Consider the following 26,179-nt stretch of genomic DNA (forward strand, 5'->3'; position numbering starts at 1 on the left):
CCGTTTTGACAGGGCACCATATATATATATATATATATATATATATATATATATATATATATATATATATATATATATATATATATATATATATATATATATATATATATATATATATATATATATATATATATATATATATATATATATATATTTATATATATATATATATATATATAGCTGGTACAAATAGCTGTACATATATGTGGATAGTATAATTACCTGTATATAGATGTGGCTAGTTTAATTAGCTGTTTATAAATGTGGCTAGTATAATTAGCTGTTAGCTGTACCTAGATGTGACTAACTAGAGCTCTAATATCTCCCCCCCCCCCCCCAAACTCCACTCCCACCCCACCTACCCCTAGGCCTGGCCCGCGTGGAGCAGCTGTACCAGGTCGCCAACAGGTACCTAACTGTGATTCTAGACGCCAAGCGCGTCATGGGCGTGGACGACTGCCACCGGATGATAGGCGAGCAGCACCTACAGGATAAGGACGTGGAGCTACGGATCTTGCTGGACATGCGGACCGACAAGGCGGAGAAGACCATCTTAAGCGTGGTAAATACATGTAGATTTTAGTGGGAAATAGTTGTTAGAAGTGATAAATACATGTAGAATTTTGTGGTAAATAGTTGCCAGAAGTGGTAAATACATGTAGATTTTAGTGGTAATTAGTTGCCAGAAGTGGTAAATACATGTAGATTTTAGTGGGAAATAGTTGTCAGAAGTGGTAAATACATGTAGATTTTAGTGGTAAATAGTTGTCAGAAGTGGTAAATACATGTAGATTTTAGTGGTAAACATTTGTCAGAAGTAGTAAATACATGTAGATTTTAGTGGTAAATAGTTGTCAGAAGTGGTAAATACATGTCGATTTTAGTGGTAATTAGTTGTCAGAAGTGATAAATACCTGTCGATTTTAGTGGGAAATAGTTGTCAGAAGTGGTAAATACTTGTAGATTTTAGTGGGAAATAATTGTCATAAGTGGTAAATACATATTATATAAATATTTTATATGTAAGTGGTAAATAGTTTTCAAAAGTGGTAAATACATGCATGTGATTGGTTAATGGTCGTCAGATTGGGTAAATACATAAGTTAAATAATTACATATACAAATAGCTAGGTGAGTATATGACTTGATGGATAAGTACACGGTTGTGATTGGAAGACGTTATATTCATATTTAGGATGTTAATGGTTTTATGTTGTTTAAATGAAAGTGATAGTAAGTAATAATTTTAAAATTGTCTTGTGGGTTAAACGATAGATGTTGTAAATTGTCAGATGTTGTAAATTGTCAGATGTGGTAAATTTTCAGACGTGGTATATTGTCAGATATTGTAAATAGTATGATGTTGTAAATTGTTAGGCGTTGTAAACTGTCAGATGTTGTAAATTGTCAAATGATGTAAATTGTCAGATTTGGTAAATTGTCAGATATCGTAAATTGTCAGACGTATTATATTGTTATATGCAGTGAAGTTCTAGTTATGGTAAATTGTCAGATGTGGTAAATTGTTAAAAGTGGTATTATATCAGATGTTGTAAATTGCCAAATGTAGTGTAATGCCATGTGTGGTATTATACTACATTATGCGTACGATTTCGAGCTGACCAACCGAAATAGCATATTTTCAAGACGCTTTTTTTTCCACTTAACCACACATCACTGATATTTCACTGGCATACATGCTTAAAGGGACATTATCACCAAGCCCTAAGGGAAAGAAACGCAATAATTTATCAGAAAATAAGTATTAGACATACACATCTCAATGTTTTACAGTGATAGTAATAATTATTTTCAATTTAAATACATCATTTAATTTTTTCAGTACATGTAAGCAAAAATATTCTATAAAGTAATATGTCAATATTTTGAAATATGTTTTAACATGTTGTAAATAATTATCCGAAAACCGTACATAAAGTATTTAATACGTGGCATATAGTTTACCTACGTTCTGTAATAGTTCATTCATATACCCACATCTTCAGCATTTTGTATTTTTTTTTGCCAAAAAAGAAATAAATAAAATAAAAGATTCTTATTCAATTTTATGATCGTTTGTACTATATAGTTTGAAAAAAAAATCTGTTAAAACAAATATAAAAATAATAAAAAGATTCATATATATTATCCCATATTAATACTTTAAGGCTCACCCTTTGATATTTCTGTTATATCAAACTTAGCTCCATCAAGTATTTGCCATTATGTAAATAATTATTACCCTATCACTTGTATGCACATTTTGTTACTGAATTCACAAACATGTTATTTGTTTAATCAAAAATAATAGTATTAAAAAATTTAAAAAAAATAAATAAAAGATTCATGATTTTCCACAATGAAAATATCTTAGTTCCTGTCGGATTTAATTCTCAATTTCCCATTTTCTGACTGATACTTCTCCTTAATTCTAACTGTTTCTACAATTAAACCCTCCTTTTAAAAATATTAATTTTTTTTCACAAAATATTTAATGTCCTAAAGTAATACAATTGCAAAAAGTTCATTTTTTTAAAATATGTTAGTAAAAACATCGTTTGCTGAATTGTGCCAAAGAGCATATCAGCAAACAAAGTAAAATTGACAAAAATAATCTATTTTGTTCTTTTAGTGTATTTTTAGTATGAATAATTAATCCCTATTATTACTTTTAAATAATAATGAATTCAAAATTAAATTTTAAAAAAGTTAAATAGATATTTCATTTGTTTTTAATAGTTTTAGTGGCTTAATGTTTTTAGGCATTAAATAAAGTGAGATATCTTAAATATCTTTTACTTCAACCTCCGCTATTTCAACAACTTTTTTGTTTATGTTTCGACTCACGTTTCATTCTACACGTGTTGTTTCCTGGCAATTCGTTCGATGTTCCCAGAAACTAGAACTTATTTATCACTGTCCTTGCGACATTTGACCCTTTCTATTTTCTTCCTGCGCGGCTGAGTGATTGAATTGTCCACTAACTCCAGGGCTATTCTGTCCAATGCATGTGGATCGAATATTTTCCTCAGCGTTACAATGTGATCCTTCAGATCTAACTTCGCGATCTTTTAAAATAAGAGATATCACTCTATGCCTCTCAGACCTAATATTTAACACAGTTCCCTTTTTTTAAAGTTTCAATTAATTGTTCAAAATTAATGTAATATTAAATCGTGAATTATTTATTTTTTTATTTTTGTGATTAATGAATATATTACTCGTATGCAACAACCATGCAATATACACATTAAATCACTCTATGCCTCTAAGACCTAATATTTAACTCAGTTCACTTTTTTAAAGTTCAAATTATTTTTTTTTTATATTAATGTAGAATGAAATTTTAATTTAAACAAAAAAAATGTGATTAATAAATATTTTGACTACTATGCAACTATCATGCAAAAAACACATTAAATAATTGACTTTAGTTTTAGGAATTAATATGAAAATAATTGAAAGTTATACAATATTGCATATTAAAAAGTTCTAAATTAATTTATCTACAAAAAAAACATCCTGTAGTCGTGCTATGGATACTATTATGCATTATTATTATCTAAATAGCAGGTATTTTAATGTTTAAAATTATGTATATTATATTCTCATTTCTTATTTATTTATGTAAACGTAAAATATGATTTATAGTTATTTCCCTGTCAACTATGTTACTGAAACATGGGAGAAAACTTATAATTATTATCCATGACAGCTTTAGTGGATTGAATTGTGACTGACTTGTCCACTAGCTCCAATGCATGTGGATCGAAAGTTTTCATCAGCGTTACAATGTGATCCTTCAGATCTAACTTCGCGATCTTTTAAAATAAGAGATATCACTCTATGCCTTTCAGACCTAATATTTAACTCAGTTCACTTTTTTAAGGTTCAAATTATTATTTTTTTTTAATTAATGTTGAATGAAATGTTGATTTTTTTTTTAAAAAAACATTTTTTGTGATTAATAAATATTTTGACTACTATGCAACTATCATGCAATAAACACATTAAATGATTGACTTTACTTTTAGGAATTAATATGAAAATAATTGAAAGTTATACAATCTTGCATACAGAAATGTTCTAAATTAATTTATCTACAAAAAATATACATCCTGTAGTCGTGCTATGGATATTATTCTGCATTATTATTATCTAAATAACAGGTATTTTAATGCTTACAATTATGTATATTATATTCTCATTTCTTATTTATTTATGTAAACGTGAAATATGTTTTTCCCTGTCAACTTTGTTACATAGGAGAAAACTAATAATTATTATCCATGACCGCTTTAGTGGATTGAATTGTGACTGACTTGTCCACTAGCTCCAGGGCTATTCTATCCAATGCATGTGGTTCGAAAGTTTTTATCAGCGTTACAATGTGATCCTTCAGATCTAACTTCGTTATCTTTTAAAATGAGAGATATTACTCTATGCCTCTCAGACCTAATATTTAACTCAGTTCACTTTTTTAAAGTTTCAAATTATTTTGTTCAAAATTAATGTAGAATTAAATGTTGATTTTTTTTTGTGATTTTTTTTTTTAAAGTGTTTATTAGTTTTATGTTATCAACAATATAGGTCTTGCTAAAAAAAGGAAATAGCAGGTCACAAATTTAATTTTTACTTATTTTACAAATCTTTACAAGGCTTTCAAGTGTTATTTTTTATGAGTAGGATGATTAGGTAAAACAATTAATTTGACTGCAAATTAAATAAATGTTTAAAATGAAGTTTCATACAAATACAAACCTCACAAATGTTAAAAGATGTACAATCTTTATAGAAGTAAATGCATCACAACTTAACCACAAGAGATCATGTTACATAGTAACAGTTGTATTTGAAACAAGTTCTTATGTAAATGCTTCATCATATCAACCTTTGTCATTTGTCTTTTTTTTTCAAATTTCTGTGCCAGTTCTTTCATGTAATCGATCAATCCTATTGGACCAGGCAACTTTGGAACCTCATAATTTTGTGCAACATATAAACCTGAGTAGGTGCCAACTATAAAAACTAGCACCCGAGACATGGTGTTGGTTCAAAATTTCTAGGGAGGAAAGAAACCTTAGAACAAAGTTCAGCTATTTCGCAACACTTGCCTCGGACTTAGCCTAGGGGTCCTAGGCTGTTGCTATGCAATGAGGGATGGCGGTTAGTTTTTAGACTTTAAAATGTTTCAAAGATGGGTTATTAAAAAAAAAGATTATAACAAATTAGCAGTACTGTTGCTGTAGACGATCAAACTGAATCATAAAAAAGTTTTCTTTAAAGTTTTTAGTTTAAAGGCAGAGCTGTGATTGAGGGAGGTCAGGATTTTTTTTTTTGTGATTAATAAATATTTTAGCTAGTACGCAACCATAATGCAACATACACAATAAATCATTGAATTTACTTTTAGAAATTAATATGAAAATAATTGAAAGTTATACAATCATGCATATAAAAAAGTTCTAAATTAATTTATATATAAAAAATATATATCCTGTAGTCGTGCTATGGATATTATTATGCATTATTATTATCTAAATAACAGGTATTTTAATGTTTAAAATTATGTATATTATATTCTCATTTCTTATTTATTTATGTAAACGTAAAATATGATTTATAGTTATTTCCCAGTAAACTATGTTACATAGGAGAAAACTAATAATTATTATCCATGACCGCTTTAGTGGATTGAATTGTGACTGACTTGTCCACTAGCTCCAGGGCTATTCGATCCAATGCATGTGGTTCGGAAGTTTTCATCAGCGTTACAATGTGATCCTTCAGATCTAACTTCGTGATCTTTTAAAATGGGAGATATCACTCTATGCCTCTCAGACCTAATATTTAACTCAGTTCACTTTTTTAAAGGTTCAAATTATTTTTTCAAAATTAATGTAGAATTAAATGGTGAATTTTTTTTTTTTTTTTTTTTTTTTTTTTTTTTTTTTTAAAGGGATCCAAAAATATTTTGTTATAGAAGTAGAAAGCTTGGTGATTTGGTGATTTGTGTGTTCCTTACTTGAAGGGATCCAATTTTTTTTTTTTAAATCTCTAGGGAAATATTATAGCTCGTACGCAACCAATCATGCAATATACACATTAAATTATTGACTTTACTTTTAGGAATTAATATGAAAATAATTGAAAGTTATACAATCTTGCATATTAAAAAGTTCTAAATTAATATATCTACAAAAAAATATACATCCTGTAGTCGTACTTTGGATACTATTATGCATTATTATTATCTAAATAGCAGGTATTTTAATGTTTAAAATTATGTATATTATATTCTCGTTTCTTATTTATTTATGTAAACGTGAAATATATTTTATAGTTATTTCACTATCATGTTTGTTACATAGGAGAAAACTAATAATTATTATCCATGACCGCTTTAGTGGATTGAATTGTGACTGACTTGTCCACTAGCTCCATGGCTATTCTATCCAATGCATGTGGTTCGAAAGTTTTCATCAGCGTTACTATGCGATCCTTCAGATGTGAGGTCGTGATCTTTTAAATTAGACATCACTCTATGCCTGTCAGACCTAATATTGAACTCAGATCACTATTTTTTACATTTAAATAATTTTTTTAAAAATGTCTAATTAAAAAGGGTTTTTTAAAATATTAATATATTTTAATTCCTCTACCACGATTACGCAATGCAGATATCATGTCATTGAATTTACTTTTAGGAATACATATAAAAGAAATTGAAAGTTATACAATCTTGCATATAAATTAGTTTTAAATTAATTTGTCTGCAATAAAATATACATCCTGTTGTTTTACTATACATACTATTAGGCATTATTATTATGTATATAATACATATTTTAATGTTTAAAAGTATGTATATATTCTCATTTCTTATTTATTTATGTGATCTTGCAATATATCTTGTAGTTATTTCCCTGTCAACTATTTTACTGACACAGGAGAAAAATAATCATTATTATCTTGGACCGTTTTAGTGGATTGACTTGTTGTACACTAGCTACAGGGCTATTCTTTCCAATGCATGTGGATCGAAAGTTTTCATCAGCGTTACAATGTGATCCTTCAGATCTAACTTCGCGATCTTTTAAAATAAGAGATATCACTCTATGCCTTTCAGACCTAATATTTAACTCAGTTCACTTTTTTAAGGTTCAAATTATTATTTTTTTTTAATTAATGTTGAATGAAATGTTGATTTTTTTTTTAAAAAAACATTTTTTGTGATTAATAAATATTTTGACTACTATGCAACTATCATGCAATAAACACATTAAATGATTGACTTTACTTTTAGGAATTAATATGAAAATAATTGAAAGTTATACAATCTTGCATACAGAAATGTTCTAAATTAATTTATCTACAAAAAATATACATCCTGTAGTCGTGCTATGGATATTATTCTGCATTATTATTATCTAAATAACAGGTATTTTAATGCTTACAATTATGTATATTATATTCTCATTTCTTATTTATTTATGTAAACGTGAAATATGTTTTTCCCTGTCAACTTTGTTACATAGGAGAAAACTAATAATTATTATCCATGACCGCTTTAGTGGATTGAATTGTGACTGACTTGTCCACTAGCTCCAGGGCTATTCTATCCAATGCATGTGGTTCGAAAGTTTTTATCAGCGTTACAATGTGATCCTTCAGATCTAACTTCGTTATCTTTTAAAATGAGAGATATTACTCTATGCCTCTCAGACCTAATATTTAACTCAGTTCACTTTTTTAAAGTTTCAAATTATTTTGTTCAAAATTAATGTAGAATTAAATGTTGATTTTTTTTTGTGATTTTTTTTTTTAAAGTGTTTATTAGTTTTATGTTATCAACAATATAGGTCTTGCTAAAAAAAGGAAATAGCAGGTCACAAATTTAATTTTTACTTATTTTACAAATCTTTACAAGGCTTTCAAGTGTTATTTTTTATGAGTAGGATGATTAGGTAAAACAATTAATTTGACTGCAAATTAAATAAATGTTTAAAATGAAGTTTCATACAAATACAAACCTCACAAATGTTAAAAGATGTACAATCTTTATAGAAGTAAATGCATCACAACTTAACCACAAGAGATCATGTTACATAGTAACAGTTGTATTTGAAACAAGTTCTTATGTAAATGCTTCATCATATCAACCTTTGTCATTTGTCTTTTTTTTTCAAATTTCTGTGCCAGTTCTTTCATGTAATCGATCAATCCTATTGGACCAGGCAACTTTGGAACCTCATAATTTTGTGCAACATATAAACCTGAGTAGGTGCCAACTATAAAAACTAGCACCCGAGACATGGTGTTGGTTCAAAATTTCTAGGGAGGAAAGAAACCTTAGAACAAAGTTCAGCTATTTCGCAACACTTGCCTCGGACTTAGCCTAGGGGTCCTAGGCTGTTGCTATGCAATGAGGGATGGCGGTTAGTTTTTAGACTTTAAAATGTTTCAAAGATGGGTTATTAAAAAAAAAGATTATAACAAATTAGCAGTACTGTTGCTGTAGACGATCAAACTGAATCATAAAAAAGTTTTCTTTAAAGTTTTTAGTTTAAAGGCAGAGCTGTGATTGAGGGAGGTCAGGATTTTTTTTTTTGTGATTAATAAATATTTTAGCTAGTACGCAACCATAATGCAACATACACAATAAATCATTGAATTTACTTTTAGAAATTAATATGAAAATAATTGAAAGTTATACAATCATGCATATAAAAAAGTTCTAAATTAATTTATATATAAAAAATATATATCCTGTAGTCGTGCTATGGATATTATTATGCATTATTATTATCTAAATAACAGGTATTTTAATGTTTAAAATTATGTATATTATATTCTCATTTCTTATTTATTTATGTAAACGTAAAATATGATTTATAGTTATTTCCCTGTCAACTATGTTACTGAAACATGGGAGAAAACTTATAATTATTATCCATGACAGCTTTAGTGGATTGAATTGTGACTGACTAGTCCACTAGCTCCAATGCATGTGGATCGAAAGTTTTCATCAGCGTTACAATGTGATCCTTCAGATCTAACTTCGCGATCTTTTAAAATAAGAGATATCACTCTATGCCTTTCAGACCTAATATTTAACTCAGTTCACTTTTTTAAGGTTCAAATTATTATTTTTTTTTAATTAATGTTGAATGAAATGTTGATTTTTTTTTTAAAAAAACATTTTTTGTGATTAATAAATATTTTGACTACTATGCAACTATCATGCAATAAACACATTAAATGATTGACTTTACTTTTAGGAATTAATATGAAAATAATTGAAAGTTATACAATCTTGCATACAGAAATGTTCTAAATTAATTTATCTACAAAAAATATACATCCTGTAGTCGTGCTATGGATATTATTCTGCATTATTATTATCTAAATAACAGGTATTTTAATGCTTACAATTATGTATATTATATTCTCATTTCTTATTTATTTATGTAAACGTGAAATATGTTTTTCCCTGTCAACTTTGTTACATAGGAGAAAACTAATAATTATTATCCATGACCGCTTTAGTGGATTGAATTGTGACTGACTTGTCCACTAGCTCCAGGGCTATTCTATCCAATGCATGTGGTTCGAAAGTTTTTATCAGCGTTACAATGTGATCCTTCAGATCTAACTTCGTTATCTTTTAAAATGAGAGATATTACTCTATGCCTCTCAGACCTAATATTTAACTCAGTTCACTTTTTTAAAGTTTCAAATTATTTTGTTCAAAATTAATGTAGAATTAAATGTTGATTTTTTTTTGTGATTTTTTTTTTTAAAGTGTTTATTAGTTTTATGTTATCAACAATATAGGTCTTGCTAAAAAAAGGAAATAGCAGGTCACAAATTTAATTTTTACTTATTTTACAAATCTTTACAAGGCTTTCAAGTGTTATTTTTTATGAGTAGGATGATTAGGTAAAACAATTAATTTGACTGCAAATTAAATAAATGTTTAAAATGAAGTTTCATACAAATACAAACCTCACAAATGTTAAAAGATGTACAATCTTTATAGAAGTAAATGCATCACAACTTAACCACAAGAGATCATGTTACATAGTAACAGTTGTATTTGAAACAAGTTCTTATGTAAATGCTTCATCATATCAACCTTTGTCATTTGTCTTTTTTTTTCAAATTTCTGTGCCAGTTCTTTCATGTAATCGATCAATCCTATTGGACCAGGCAACTTTGGAACCTCATAATTTTGTGCAACATATAAACCTGAGTAGGTGCCAACTATAAAAACTAGCACCCGAGACATGGTGTTGGTTCAAAATTTCTAGGGAGGAAAGAAACCTTAGAACAAAGTTCAGCTATTTCGCAACACTTGCCTCGGACTTAGCCTAGGGGTCCTAGGCTGTTGCTATGCAATGAGGGATGGCGGTTAGTTTTTAGACTTTAAAATGTTTCAAAGATGGGTTATTAAAAAAAAAGATTATAACAAATTAGCAGTACTGTTGCTGTAGACGATCAAACTGAATCATAAAAAAGTTTTCTTTAAAGTTTTTAGTTTAAAGGCAGAGCTGTGATTGAGGGAGGTCAGGATTTTTTTTTTTGTGATTAATAAATATTTTAGCTAGTACGCAACCATAATGCAACATACACAATAAATCATTGAATTTACTTTTAGAAATTAATATGAAAATAATTGAAAGTTATACAATCATGCATATAAAAAAGTTCTAAATTAATTTATATATAAAAAATATATATCCTGTAGTCGTGCTATGGATATTATTATGCATTATTATTATCTAAATAACAGGTATTTTAATGTTTAAAATTATGTATATTATATTCTCATTTCTTATTTATTTATGTAAACGTAAAATATGATTTATAGTTATTTCCCAGTAAACTATGTTACATAGGAGAAAACTAATAATTATTATCCATGACCGCTTTAGTGGATTGAATTGTGACTGACTTGTCCACTAGCTCCAGGGCTATTCGATCCAATGCATGTGGTTCGGAAGTTTTCATCAGCGTTACAATGTGATCCTTCAGATCTAACTTCGTGATCTTTTAAAATGGGAGATATCACTCTATGCCTCTCAGACCTAATATTTAACTCAGTTCACTTTTTTAAAGGTTCAAATTATTTTTTCAAAATTAATGTAGAATTAAATGGTGAATTTTTTTTTTTTTTTTTTTTTTTTTTTTTTTTTTTTTAAAGGGATCCAAAAATATTTTGTTATAGAAGTAGAAAGCTTGGTGATTTGGTGATTTGTGTGTTCCTTACTTGAAGGGATCCAATTTTTTTTTTTTAAATCTCTAGGGAAATATTATAGCTCGTACGCAACCAATCATGCAATATACACATTAAATTATTGACTTTACTTTTAGGAATTAATATGAAAATAATTGAAAGTTATACAATCTTGCATATTAAAAAGTTCTAAATTAATATATCTACAAAAAAATATACATCCTGTAGTCGTACTTTGGATACTATTATGCATTATTATTATCTAAATAGCAGGTATTTTAATGTTTAAAATTATGTATATTATATTCTCGTTTCTTATTTATTTATGTAAACGTGAAATATATTTTATAGTTATTTCACTATCATGTTTGTTACATAGGAGAAAACTAATAATTATTATCCATGACCGCTTTAGTGGATTGAATTGTGACTGACTTGTCCACTAGCTCCATGGCTATTCTATCCAATGCATGTGGTTCGAAAGTTTTCATCAGCGTTACTATGCGATCCTTCAGATGTGAGGTCGTGATCTTTTAAATTAGACATCACTCTATGCCTGTCAGACCTAATATTGAACTCAGATCACTATTTTTTACATTTAAATAATTTTTTTAAAAATGTCTAATTAAAAAGGGTTTTTTAAAATATTAATATATTTTAATTCCTCTACCACGATTACGCAATGCAGATATCATGTCATTGAATTTACTTTTAGGAATACATATAAAAGAAATTGAAAGTTATACAATCTTGCATATAAATTAGTTTTAAATTAATTTGTCTGCAATAAAATATACATCCTGTTGTTTTACTATACATACTATTAGGCATTATTATTATGTATATAATACATATTTTAATGTTTAAAAGTATGTATATATTCTCATTTCTTATTTATTTATGTGATCTTGCAATATATCTTGTAGTTATTTCCCTGTCAACTATTTTACTGACACAGGAGAAAAATAATCATTATTATCTTGGACCGTTTTAGTGGATTGACTTGTTGTACACTAGCTACAGGGCTATTCTTTCCAATGCATGTGTATCGAATGTTCCCTGCAGCTTTACTTTGTGATCCTACAGATCTAACTTCGTGATCTTTTAAATGATACTTCAAGATCTTTTATATCATTCAAATAATTTAACATTCATCATTTTTCTAATGTATCAGGATGATCTTTAATACGCAGCTTGACGTGTTGCTTTTTTCAAAACTTAAGTACATAACTTTGATACTGTAAAGAAGGGGTTGGCGTGGTCGAGTCGGTAAAGCTCATGGTCGCTAAACCGAAAAGGTTCGTGATCGAGCCCTCGGGCAGAAACGGCTCTTCTAGGAGAGACAACTCCAAAATTAAACAAATGCTGCCTTGGAGTTTGTCCTTGGTTGGAAGCATATCCTTAAGAAAAGCAGGTCGAGATCGGCGGCAAAACAAGTTGACACGTATACTCAGTTCTGTTAGAACTAAGAAGAAGAATGTAACGTGAAAAACTACAGGACTATTCAGACCCAACTACTTGATAACTATACATCCCTTTTAGTTTTATCAGACTTTGTATTTCTTTATATGACATTTAAAACAGTTTCATGGTTTTAGACTTAACGTCGTTCTCTTTTTAATTTTGTAAAACAAATCCAAATAAAAGAAGGAGAAAATAAACTTGTTTAGTTACCTACACGATCCATTAACGATAATTGTTCTCACGCAGAAACTAATTAGTTTAAGCCAACCTTATGTATAATGCATTAGGCAGATCTTGTACAGGTCGAGCGCAATTACTGTTTAGACCAGTGGTTCCCAACCTTTTTCGAGTGGCGACCCCCTTTTATAAAAAGTAATAGACCCGCGACCCCCATAGAATTAAAAAGTCGAAATTGGTATGGAAATTAATAAGTACTAAAATAAGATTTTCTAGTAGACTTTCAATATGAACTAATTTTGATAACTGTTTTAATAGCATGAGTAAAATTGCATACTATTCACTAAACCTTCGTGGTTAAGTTTTTAATTTTTTTTTTAAATGTTAACGCCAACCTATGTCATTATAATTATCTTAATTTTGTTTTTAATCGAAGAATAGTGTTGAAAATATATTCTCGAAAAGTCAATCAATTTTACGTTTGGGTATGAATAGTGAATACTACACCAAAATTGTGTCTGCAGTTTTTCATCTTACACGGAATCATTCTGCAAATCAAAGAATTCATCTTGTAATTCATCGGGAATGCTGGCAACATCAAGGGAAGAAGAGAATGGGTAATGCGTAAATGCAAATTCTTCTTTTTTCATCTCAGAGAAATAGCGACGCAGTTAGTTTTCAAGAGATTCAAGATGCCCAGAAATCGCTTCTTTCAAAATTTTAATTATCTCAGAATCAGATTCATCTACCACACCGCAGAGTTTCTCAAATTAACAATATTTCCAAGATTTGTTTTCTTTACCGATTTTGCAGCTTTGATAAAAATGCCCCGAGATTATCATGGAAAGTTACAATATTCGTTCATTTTCCCTGAAGCTTCAGGTTAAGCTTATCTTTATGTTCGAACATATCTGCTAGGTATGATACTCTCTCCAACCACTCTATGTCGTTTTAAGTATACCAAAAAGTCTTGTTTCCTTTGCACTCCCAAGAACAATTTAATTTCAGATTTCAATTCAAAAACACAATTTACAACATTTCGTTTGACAGCCAGCGTACTGTAGTGTAGAAGAGCAGAACCTCGTGATCTTTATTAATGTTTTTGCTCAGTTCTTTGAAGGCTCTAGATCTATCTATATATATATATGTATATAATTCTCTTCTGGGAGCCGTTAGAAAACAAGCTGCAAGCGCCTCCTTGCAGTCCCCTCTCTTTCTCTCTATCACTATCACTACCACCCCCACCCCACCCCCACATTGTCTGGTGAACTGTGGTCACGCTGTTTACATTTTACAATCATAGAGACGGGTTTGGTGACGGCTATTAGGGGCAGATAATTTAGTTTGAAACGATTTTAAACTTAGAGGAAGTAACTAAGAGAAGGCTGCTTTCACGTGGGGGGGGGGGGGGTAGTGTTTTTAAGCAAATATTTTCAGTGGCAGCATTGATACTGTCGAATTCACAAATTATAAATTACTGAAAAGTAGAAAAAAAAAACAACTAAATAGCGGCGTATGATACGCAGCGGGTCGGCTCGTATATATATAATTCTCTTCTGGGATCAGTTAGAAAACAAGCTGCAAGCGCGCCTTTGCAGTCCCCTCTCTTCCTCTCTATCACTATCAATACCACCCCACCCCCACATGATCTGGTGAGCGGTGTTCACTCTGTTTACATTTTACAATCATAGAGACGGGTTTGGTGACGGCTATTAGGGGCAGATAATTTAGTTTGAAACGATTTTAAACTTAGAGGAGGTAACTAAGAGGAGGCTGCTTCCACGGGGGGGGGGGGGGGTAGTGTTTTAAAGCAAATATTTTCAGTGGCAGCATTGGTACTGTCGAATTCACAAATTATGAATTACTGAAAAGTAGAAAAAACAACAACTAAATAGCGGCGTATGATACACCGTGGGTCGGCTCGTTTTATATAATTTACGACTTATACTAGCAATGGGCTCTTGATGTCGATTGGTTAGGGCAGTGGTTAGGGAGCTAAATCTTTTCTGTTTTCTGAAAGCCCGATTTTGAGCTAAACATAGATGGCGCACCATCCGTACAAACCCCCACAGCCGTTCTAACCCATTTTAATCATCCAGTTCCAAAAAGGATATTTATTTTCTCCATGCTATCTCCACAAAAGAGCAACTCTTTTATCTTTGCCATCATCCGCATGAATATCGACACAGACCAGCAACTGCGAACACGAACTCACGTCTGTTGATTTATCAACTTGAAAAGCAGACAATAGTGAAAGCTTAATTTCAATAAAAATGTGTTATTTAACATTTACGTACATGCAGCGTTTGATGAGATTTTCTCCTATTGTTTTTTTTTTTTTTTTTTTTTTGCTTGGCATTTTCTATCGCGACTTCATTTGATGCTTGCACTAATGCTGGTGAAAACTTCCTTTCGATCAAGTCTCTAGCGTTTGCAACTAGCTTCTTATCGACGAAAGAACTCCATATATTTTTTGGTGTGTTCCGAATGACTCGTCTCAAATGACGTTTTAGTTTTGAAGATTTCATAGATTCGTGACTGAGAACAACTTTGTACATAACGCATTGCTATTTCTCTATTCCATTTCCAGTGATGTTAATGAAGCCGAATTTCAAAAATTCTCCTAAATATTTATGTTTTGTTTCAAATTAATAAGGTTTAGTATACCAGTTGGCGACCCCCCAGAAAGACCTTCGCGACCCCCAGGGGGGTCGCGACCCCCAGGTTGGGAACCCGTGGTTTAGACCGACAGCTGATGTCTAAAGTATTTGATCAGGTTTGAAGGAAATTTCGTGAGTTAGAAACCCAAATGATCTGTTAAATTACTCAACGTTTCACAGCATTTGATGAGTTTTGAAGTAAATTTTAGGAGTTAGAAGTGAAATGACCAGTTAAATTACTCAACATTTGACTCTCGAGTGTGCTATTTTCTATCATATGGCTATAGATATAGTTTATACAAATTCAAGTATAAATAATTTGAATATAATTCACTGCTCAATCTTGTATATCCGAAATGTCATATACAACATAAATATAAATGCCAAATTGCCCATTCCACGGATAAACAATTTTGTCGGACGCCAAATGCCAACAGAGTATAAACGTCCAATGTCACATGTAGCTAATATTGAATGTCAAATGTCACATGTCAATGAGATGTAATATTTAATGTTACAGATGCAGGACTCCTCAGTGAATAAGGGGAAGCTACACTTCCTTGTAGGAGATTTTGTAAGTTATTTGATCACATGGTATTCTGTGTTCTAAACTTTCGTTCCTAGAACAATACATTGCAGTAAAGTAGGCCTATATATTTAAAGCGTTATATATATATATATATATATATATATATATATATATATATATATATATATATATATATATATATATATATATATATATATATATATATATATATATATATATATATATATATATATATATATATATATATATATATATATGTATATATATATATATCGAATATGACTTCCAGTGTTGGCTGATCTATGCTGAAGGCCAAGTTAGTTAAAAGTGACAGCCTGCTAGTTCTCATTAACAAACTATCTCTACCCCGTCTTACCCATTAACAAACTCTCCCCATCCCTTATGATCCCCAGTAACAAACTCTCCCCATCCCTTATGATCCCTAGTAGCAAACTCTCCCCATCCCTTATGGTCCCCAGTAACAAACTCTCCCCATCCCTTATGGTCCCCAGTAACAAACTCTCCCCATCCCTTATGATCCCCAGTAACAAACTCTCCCCATCCCTTATGGTCCCCAGTAACAAACTCTCCCCATCCCTTATGGTCCCCAGTAACAAACTCTCCAAATCCCTTATGATCCCCAGTAACAAACTCTCCCCATCCCTTGTGATCCCCATTAACAAACTCTCCCCATCCCTTATGATCCCTAGTAGCAAACTCTCCCCATCTCTTATGATCCCTAGTAGCAAACTCTCCCCATCTCTTATGATCCCCAGTAACAAACTCTCCCCTATCCCTTCTGGTTCCAGAGCATGCTAGAGATGAACCTGAGCCACTTTAAAATTGGAGGTGTCAACATCACAGGCTTCCAACTTGTGGACGCCAACAACTCGACTGCTGATATTTTTCTGTCCAAATGGTCAAATCTGGACCCTCTAGCCTGGCCTGGGGCGGGGAGCAGGAATATCAATGTGAGTATATGGGAGCAGGAATATCAACGTGAGTATATGGGAGCAGGAATATCAACGTGAGTATATTGGAGCAGGAATATCAACGTGAGTATATGGGTTATGGGAGCAGGAATATCAATGTGAGTATACGGGTTATGGGAGCAGGAATATTAATGTGAGTATATGGGTTATGGGAGCAGGAATATCAATGTGAGTATATGGGAGCAGGATCATCAATGAGAGTATATGGGTTATAGGGACGGAGTGGTCTAACGGTAGAGAGCTGGACTGCTAACCCGTAAGTCTCGAGTTCGAATCGGGTTCAAGTCAGTAGACCGTCCCTGAGTCCACACAACTCTGATGGGTACCTAACACACGTTAGGGAAAGTAAAGGCGGCTGGGCATAGTGCTGACCACACTATCTCTTCATATGCCGAGGTCACAGAAGAAAGTGAACTCTAATTCACTTGCCCCATAGACCGTCATGTTTGAAAAGGGAACTTTACTTTTTTATATGGGTTATGGGAGCTGGAATATCAATGTGATTATATGGCAACAGTAATATCAATGTGTATATATGGGTTATGGAATTAGGAACATCAATGTGGGTATATGGGAGTAAATGCGAGCAGGAATATCAATGTGAGTATTTGGCCTAGATGGATATTTTAAAAATATGCTATATTTATTTACTGGACACTAGTATTAACAGTTTAAAAACAAAAAAATGTTATCATTAATGTTGTCATAAATTTTATCATTAATGTTATGATTAATGTTATGATTAATGTTATGATTAATTTTATCATTAATGTTATCATTAATGCAATAATTAATGTTATCATTAATGTTATCATTCATGTTATCATTCATGTTATCATTCATGTTATCATTCATGTTATCATTCATGTTATCATTCATGTTATCATTCATGTTATCATTCATGTTATCATTAATGTTATCATTAAGGTTATCACTAATGTTATCATTAATGTTATCATTAATGTTATCATTAATGTTACCATAAATGTTATCATTAATGTTTCAGTACGAGGCTGCGTTGGCTGCCGACTCTGTCCGGCTGTTTAGACGAGCGCTGGCCTCACTGCTAAAGAGGGAGCCAAACTTCCTACACAGGTCTCACCAGAACCAACACGAGAGGCCGCTCAGGTGCACTGATGACTCGGAGGTTCGCACCGTGTACGGCGACGTTCTGCTGGAGGAAATGAAGAGGGTGGGTACTTGGGCGTGGCTACCTGAGTACATGGGCGTGGCTAGATAGGTACATGAGCGTGGCTACCTGAGTACATGGGCGTGGTTGGATAGGTAAATGGGCGTGGCAAGCTGAGTTTATTTGAGGAAATGGACTTACCCAGATGTATACATGGCACATAGGCGAGGTTAACTAAGTACATGGGCGTGGTTAGCTCAGTACATGAATATAGCGTGGCTGTATTTTAGACGGACGTTGTTAATTCAGTGCATGAGCGTAGCTAGCTGTGTACATAGAACTGTGTATTTCGGCGTGATTAGCTGTGTATATTGGCCTTGTTAGCTGCATGGTTAGCTGATAACATGGACGCGGCATTTTGCTTACAAATAATTAAGGGATACAATTGCTATGTATCCACGTGTGTATCATTTATCTTTGTTATCTACCTTCATTAAACCTAGGTTAAGGTTGCTTTTTTTTTGCTGTATTATTTTTTCCTAATTAAAAAACAAAGACGTTGTGTAAGATAAAAGAAAAAAACAGAAAACAAAATAAACAAATGGAAATGCAATCGTCAATAAAATAAAAAAAAATAAAAATAAGGTGTAGGACTTAAAAAAATAACCGTTATCAAATACCTCTATCACAGATATACATTTACTATTTTTCATTTGCGTTTTATATATGCAGTAATGTTCTCGATGTTTGATTAATGTTTGATACTTTGATTATTTTGATACACACTGAGTCAACCATGCATATTTAACGGTAACACAATATTTGCTACCAGACCAGGTTTGAAGGTATCACTGGTCACGTCGCCTTCAATGACCTGGGACAGCGCAAGGACTTTGTTTTAGACGTCTACAACATAGCCATGACAAGAGGCACAGCCAAGGTAGGTCAGGTCACCATCAGGGTTTCTTTCAGACTTTTTTCTCAGGGAAGGGCATTTTAAACTTTTGGGTAGGGAGGCGGACTTAGGGGAGGTAAGAAACTGATAGAATTATATATTTTGTATGCATTTTATAGTTTGTTCGGGTGGGGTGGGGGCTGTGGACGTGATTTGTGGGCAGAGTTTCTTCCAGGCATCTCTTCGGGGGGGCTAAGCCCCCCCCGAAAATTTTTTACCGCCCCCCCGAACGAAATGAAATTTATATAATTTATATAGAAAATATATACTTTTAACAGTGTCCGCCACCCCCCCCCCCCCCCGAAGAAAGTTTACCGCCCCCCCGAAAATTTCAAGTGCCCCCCCCGGAGAAAAAAGTCTGGAAGAAACACTGTTTGTGGGCTACACCAAACCCGCCCCCACCACTTCTCCCCACCTGTCTGAAAGGAACTCAGGTCATCATTAGCATAACGGTTCGTTAAAAACTAAAATCTAATATAATTACAGCAACTTCTTACTGTAAAAAAAAAATTCTACTTCTTTTTGTCAAGTCTAAGTCGACCATTAGAACGCCATTTTAATCTGCCAACCACCATCGTCTTTACTTCTCACAGTGCTAGTCCTCTCTATTTTGTGACGTCGTCTCCAGATACTTTCTTGTAGCTTCCACTTATCTTTGTCCCTTGTAAACTAAGTTACTGACACTTGTATATATAGTCGTGCTAACGATCTAGTTTCAGTTTGCCATAACATGTATACACAAATCGATATATTTGACTCTACTGTCAGATTGCACACAAATAGATATATTTGACTCGCCTGTCAGATTGTACACAAATCGATATATTTGACTCGCCTGTCAGATTGTACACAAATCGATATATTTGACTTACCTGTCAGATTGAACACAAATCGATATATTTGACTCACCTGTCAGATTACACACAAATCGATATATTTGACTCACCTGTCAGATTGAACACAAATCGATATATTTGACACACCTGTCAGATTGAACACAAATCGATATATTTGACCCACCTGTCAGATTACACACAAATCGATATATTTGACTCACCTGTCAGATTACACACAAATCGATATATTTGACTCACCTGTCAGATTACACACAAATCGATATATTTGACTCACCTGTCAGATTACACACAAATCGATATATTTGACTCACCTGTCAGATTACACACAAATCGATATATTTGACTCACCTGTCAGATTACACACAAATCGATATATTTGACTCACCTGTCAGATTACACACAAATCGATATATTTGACTCACCTGTCAGATTACACACAAATCGATATATTTGACTCACCTGTCAGATTGCGCACAAATCGATATATTTGACTCACCTGTCAGACTGCACACAAATCGATATATTTGACTCACCTGTCAGATTACACACAAATCGATATATTTAACTCACCTGTCAGATTGCACACAAATCGATATATTTGACTCACCTGTCAGATTACACACAAATCGATATATTTAACTCACCTGTCAGATTGCACACAAATCGATATATTTGACTCACCTGTCAGATTACACACAAATCGATATATTTGACTCACCTGTCAGATTACACACAAATCGATATATTTGACTCACCTGTCAGATTGAACACAAATCGATATATTTGACTCACCTGTCAGATTACACACAAATCGATATATTTGACTCACCTGTCAGATTACACACAAATCGATATATTTGACTCACCTGTCAGATTGAACACAAATCGATATATTTGACTCACCTGTTAGATTGAACACAAATCGATATATTTGACTCACCTGTCAGACTGCACACAAATCGATATATTTGACTCACCTGTCAGATTACACACAAATCGATATATTTAACTCACCTGTCAGATTGCACACAAATCGATATATTTGACTCACCTGTCAGATTCCACACAAATCGATATATTTAACTCACCTGTCAGATTGCACACAAATCGATATATTTGACTCACCTGTCAGATTACACACAAATCGATATATTTGACTCACCTGTCAGATTACACACAAATCGATATATTTGACTCACCTGTCAGATTACACACAAATCGATATATTTGACTCACCTGTCAGATTGAACACAAATCGATATATTTGACTCACCTGTCAGATTGCACACAAATCGATATATTTGACTCACCTGACAGATTGGCTACTGGAGTGAGCGTGACCGCAGGCTGCACGTGCAGACGCCTCGTCTGGTGAGGGACCACGAGAGTAATGACGTCAACAGGACGCGCATCGTCACGACTATTTTGGTACGTCTTTCTTCACTGCGGTTGAGCATACGTTGTATACATTTATGCTAAATATCAAATAATGAAGTTTATGAAAAACACATTTAAAAGTTAGAAGAAATTTGAGGCTCATAAATTAAAATCCTGATTGAACAAAGATAAACACATTATCATAATGACTGGTTGAATAAACATCTTTTAATATTCAAAAGCTCTGATTTATAGGACCTTATACAATGTTACCGAATTTAAATATTTTTTGCAATTTTACGACTAGAAGCCGAGAACGTCGTTTTTTCACTTTTATATTGTCATTTCCATTTCCATGCAAATAACGTCATTTACTTCTGTATCAATTCCCCAAAGACTGATATTTCATATTGTATTATATGTGCATCTGTTTCTGAAAGACTGATGTTTCTCATTATATTAATCTGTATCTATTCCCAAAATACTGATATTTCTTACTGTATTATCTGTGTATCTGTCTCAGAAAGACCGTTTATGTTTCCCACTGTATTATCCGTGTATCTGTTTCAGAAAGACTAATGTTTCCCACTGTATTATCTTTTTATCTGTTTCAGAAAGACCCGTATGTTCCCCACTGTATTATCTGTGTATCTGTTTCATAAAGACTAATGTTTCCCACTGTATTATCTGTGTATCTGTTTCAGAAAGACCCGTATGTTATGAGGATCAAACGACCACCAGATGGAGCTCCACTGACCCAAGTTGAACTACTGGAAGGCTTCTGTATAGACCTAACCAAGGCTATTGCTAAAGAGGTGATGATCAATGTATTTATTTTTATAATTTATAAAATTATAAAATGTATAATTATGTTCTATGGATAAACTAGATATATTTTTCTTTAAATATATGTCGTCCTGGATTGACATAACCTAATTTTAGACACATTTCATCTAAACTAACCTTTCTTCAGAAGTCGTCAAAATAAAGTGAAACTTCTCATAACATGACTTCACAAAGGTTCGCTTTTTAAAAGTATTTACATGGTTATAACCGTTTCTTATATATATATATATATATATATATATATATATATATATATATATATATATATATATATATATATATATATATATAACAAAATAGAAAAAAAAAACGTTTTGCGTCACTAATTGTGTTTAAGACCCCCACCCCTCCCTATTTAGTATACATGCATGGTCTGAAAAGTCTAGGCATCCGAAACTCTGCTATAGATTAATGTGCCAAACAAATTCCTATTTCCCCAACTTTTAAAACTAGATTTCAACAATTTTACAATTTTATCAAACAATCAAGTTCCTCTCACAACTAAAGAAAAGACTAGGATTTTTTTTTAAAAAAAGATCAAAGCGTGGTGAAATACGACCAGTGTTTCTTCCAGACTTTTTTCTCCGGGGGGGGGGGGGGGGGCACTTGAAATCTTCGGGGGGGCGGTAAACTTTCTGTTAAAAGTATATATTTTCTATATAAATTATATAAATTTCATTTCGTTCGGGAGATGCCTGGAAGAAACTCTGAATACGACGGAAACGTTGTCTTAAAATGACTCCTTTTTTGCATAAAGCAGAGATCGTATAATATTATCATGTAAAGATGCTACGAAGCATATGCGCCTGTCATCCGAAGCATTACAAAATATTGATTTATTTTAAAAGAGCAAAAAATCACAACATTGTAATTTGCGTGCAATTCCTTAAAGATTCGTAAAAAAATCATGTTCGTGCATTTTAAAATATTTGAGTTTTAATATTTAAAAGAAAATCACAGTGACCTTGACCTTTCAGGTTGGATTCGACTACCGGATCTTGAGTTTATTTTATTTGTACTGATTAACCTTGACCTTTCAGGTTGGATTCGACTACCGAGTCGTAAGTTGAATATTTTTTTAACTCACAGTAACCTTGACCTTTCAGGTTGGATTCGACTACCGGATCGAGCTAGTCAAGGACAACCGTTACGGCGCTCTACACTCAAATAATGGGACGTGGGATGGGATGGTTGGGGAGCTCATCAGACACGTGAGTTCATGGGATATGGGATGTGTGGAGAGCTGATCAGACACGTGCGTGTTTGGGATATGAGATGAGTGGAGAGTTAGTCACATGCATGTGTGTAGATGGTATGGCTTGAGTAGAGATTTGGTCAGAAATGGGATGAGTGGACACCTGAGAGGAAACTACAATTTATGATAGATGGGATGAGAGAAGAGCTGATCAGACACTAGAGTATGTGTAATAGAATGAGTAGGGCGAATTGAAACGTTATTTTATGGGATATGGGGAATCTTGAGAGCTGGTAAAAAATATGAAATATAGATCATCCGAAATACAATTGTTTGTGTTTTTATGGGATATCTGGTTAGCTTAGGAATTCAGTAGTGGGGTAAAAAATAGTTGAAATATGTGTTTTAGTGTCATTTGGTAGTTGTAGATTGCTATAGGATATGAGTTGGATAGATACGGGAAGGTTGGTGTGTTACTTAGTCACGGGATTGAATAAGCGATCTTTAAAAGCTACAAATGCTAAACCGAAAAGTCTTGAGTTCGAACCCTCGGGCAGATGAGGCTTGTTAGCTGGGGACAGCCACTCTTCTATGAAAGATAACTTCAAAATCAAATAACTGCTGCCTTATACTTTGTTCTTGTTTGAATAAAGACCATGGAAGCCAATCCAAATAGAAAAACAGGCTGATATCAGAGTCAATGGCACAAAACCAGTTAACACGTAATCTTAATTATATTGGGTGGGATCCCTTCCAACACTAAAATTTAGAACGAAGAAGAAACATGAAACTATTTGTCAGTGTTGTCTAGCCTGTCGTTACGGATATAATTGTCACACTTATGTAAGCAAAGATGAGTCTAAATCTAAAATATCCTGGTTCACAGTAAACCAAAGCAGATATTAATGAAGTAGATTTGCTAGATTGTTCTTTATTAAAACGCTCGTGTTTGTGATGTACAAAGTTTCTTTCAGGCATCTCTTCAGGGGGGGGCTTAGCCCCCCCCCCGCAAATTTTTTACCGCCCCCCCCCCCCTCCGAACGAAATGAAATTTATATAATTTATGTAGAAAATATATACTTTTAACAGTGTCTACCCCCCCCCCCCCGAAGAAAGTTTACCGCCCCCCCCCCCCCCCCCCCGAAAATTTCAAGTGCCCCCCCGGAGAAAAAAAAAAGTCTGGAAGAAACACTGGTGATGTATCGTGTATGGTTGTCGTTTACCTTATTATTCTGAGCTCCAATCCCAACTGGGTGATTGTAATGTGAATAAACATAGCTATGTGAGAACTCAACAAACGTTTTTAAAGTTGAATTGATAAAAAGGAAGTAATGTTTAAAACTTGGCATGCGCATGCGTGATTACGAACGTTGTAAAAATACAAATTTATGTTTCAGGAAGCGGACATGGCCATAGCACCGTTCACGATCACGGCCGATCGGTCGCGTGTGATCGATTTCACCAAACCGTTCATGAGTATGGGCATCTCGATCATGATCAAAAGACCCACGCCCCCGGGCAAACATTTCTTCTCCTTCATGGAGCCGCTGTCGTCAGAGATCTGGATGTGTATCGTCTTCGCTTACATTGGTGTCAGTGTGGTGCTCTTTCTGGTCAGTAGGTTCAGGTAGGTTTATTTCTGGTCAGTAGGTTCAAGTAGGTTTTGTTGTGTTCAGTAGGTTCAGGTAGGTTTATAGCTGGTCAGTAGGTTTAGGTAGGTGTACATCTGGTCAGTAGGTTCAGGTAGGTTTATATCTACTCAGTAGGTTCAGGTAGGTTTATATCTACTCAGTAGGTTCAGGTAGTTTTACATCTGGTCAGTAGGTTCAGGTAGGTTTATTTGTAGTTAGAAGGTTCAAGTGGGTTTATATGTGTTCAGTAGGTTTGGTTAGGTTAACATCTGGTTAGTAGGTTCAGGTAGTTGTACATCTTGTCAGTAGGTTTAGGTAGGTTTGTTTGTGGTCAGAAGGTTCAGGTAGGTTTACTTGTGGTCAGTAGGTTCAGGTACGTTTGTAGCTGGGCAGTAGGTTTAGGTAGGTTTAAATGTGGTCAGTAGGTTCAGGTAAGGTATATATCTACTCAATAGGTTTATATCGTGTCTGTAGGTTAAGTAGGTTCAAATCATGTCATTAGGTTCAGGTAGGTTTATACTCAATAAGTTTATGTAATACTGTAGTCAGTAGATTGAGATAATGTCACAGTGATTGTATTCAAGTAGGTTTATATTCAGTATCAGTAGGGTCAGAAAGTTTATAGCATGTAGGTTCAGCTAAGTTTTAGTTATTATATTTGGGTAGGTTTATAGTTAGTAGGTTTAGTAGGTACACATTCCTTATGTTTTGTTTTCAAAATAACGCTGCGCTTTGATTGAAAAGTGTACATTTAAGTTTCCAATGATACATTTCTAATGGCCTCAGTCACCCAAGAACGACAATCGATGTAATTTGCTTTTATGCTTATAACCTGAGTAGACTCCCTTTTACTAGAAGGAAACCAGTATGTTGTTAACTAATTTGCAAAAAAACAAATCAAACCTAGCTTCACAAAACCAGTGCTGGTTTTCTTAAACCATCTTAAATTAAATAATCACAACACGTATTAATTTTAAATTTATGCATAATAAGATTGTGATTTCATGTATTACCTTAACGTATAATATTTAGATTATGATAATTATAAGAATTATTTAAACTTTATTATACTTTAATATTATTACACTTTAATATATATATATATAT

General features: G+C 32.8%; 1 protein-coding gene across 1 annotated transcript in view; it reads left to right on the forward strand.

The window, feature by feature from the left end:
- LOC131946406 (glutamate receptor) overlaps positions 1 to 26,179 on the forward strand; it is an 88,368-nt gene that overhangs the window by 51,157 nt on the left and 11,032 nt on the right. The window contains exons 4-12 of the mRNA XM_059307153.1: positions 369 to 562; positions 16,061 to 16,114; positions 16,900 to 17,061; positions 18,089 to 18,274; positions 19,044 to 19,151; positions 21,341 to 21,451; positions 22,105 to 22,215; positions 23,353 to 23,457; positions 24,839 to 25,068. Of these exons, the coding sequence (XP_059163136.1) occupies positions 369 to 562; positions 16,061 to 16,114; positions 16,900 to 17,061; positions 18,089 to 18,274; positions 19,044 to 19,151; positions 21,341 to 21,451; positions 22,105 to 22,215; positions 23,353 to 23,457; positions 24,839 to 25,068 (1,261 nt within the window). The remainder of the gene's footprint in view (positions 1 to 368; positions 563 to 16,060; positions 16,115 to 16,899; positions 17,062 to 18,088; positions 18,275 to 19,043; positions 19,152 to 21,340; positions 21,452 to 22,104; positions 22,216 to 23,352; positions 23,458 to 24,838; positions 25,069 to 26,179) is intronic.

Source organism: Physella acuta, unplaced genomic scaffold, assembly GCF_028476545.2.
Source record: "Physella acuta isolate Inbredline_101_S28 unplaced genomic scaffold, ASM2847654v3 ptg000560l, whole genome shotgun sequence".
NCBI lineage: Eukaryota > Metazoa > Mollusca > Gastropoda > Physidae > Physella > Physella acuta.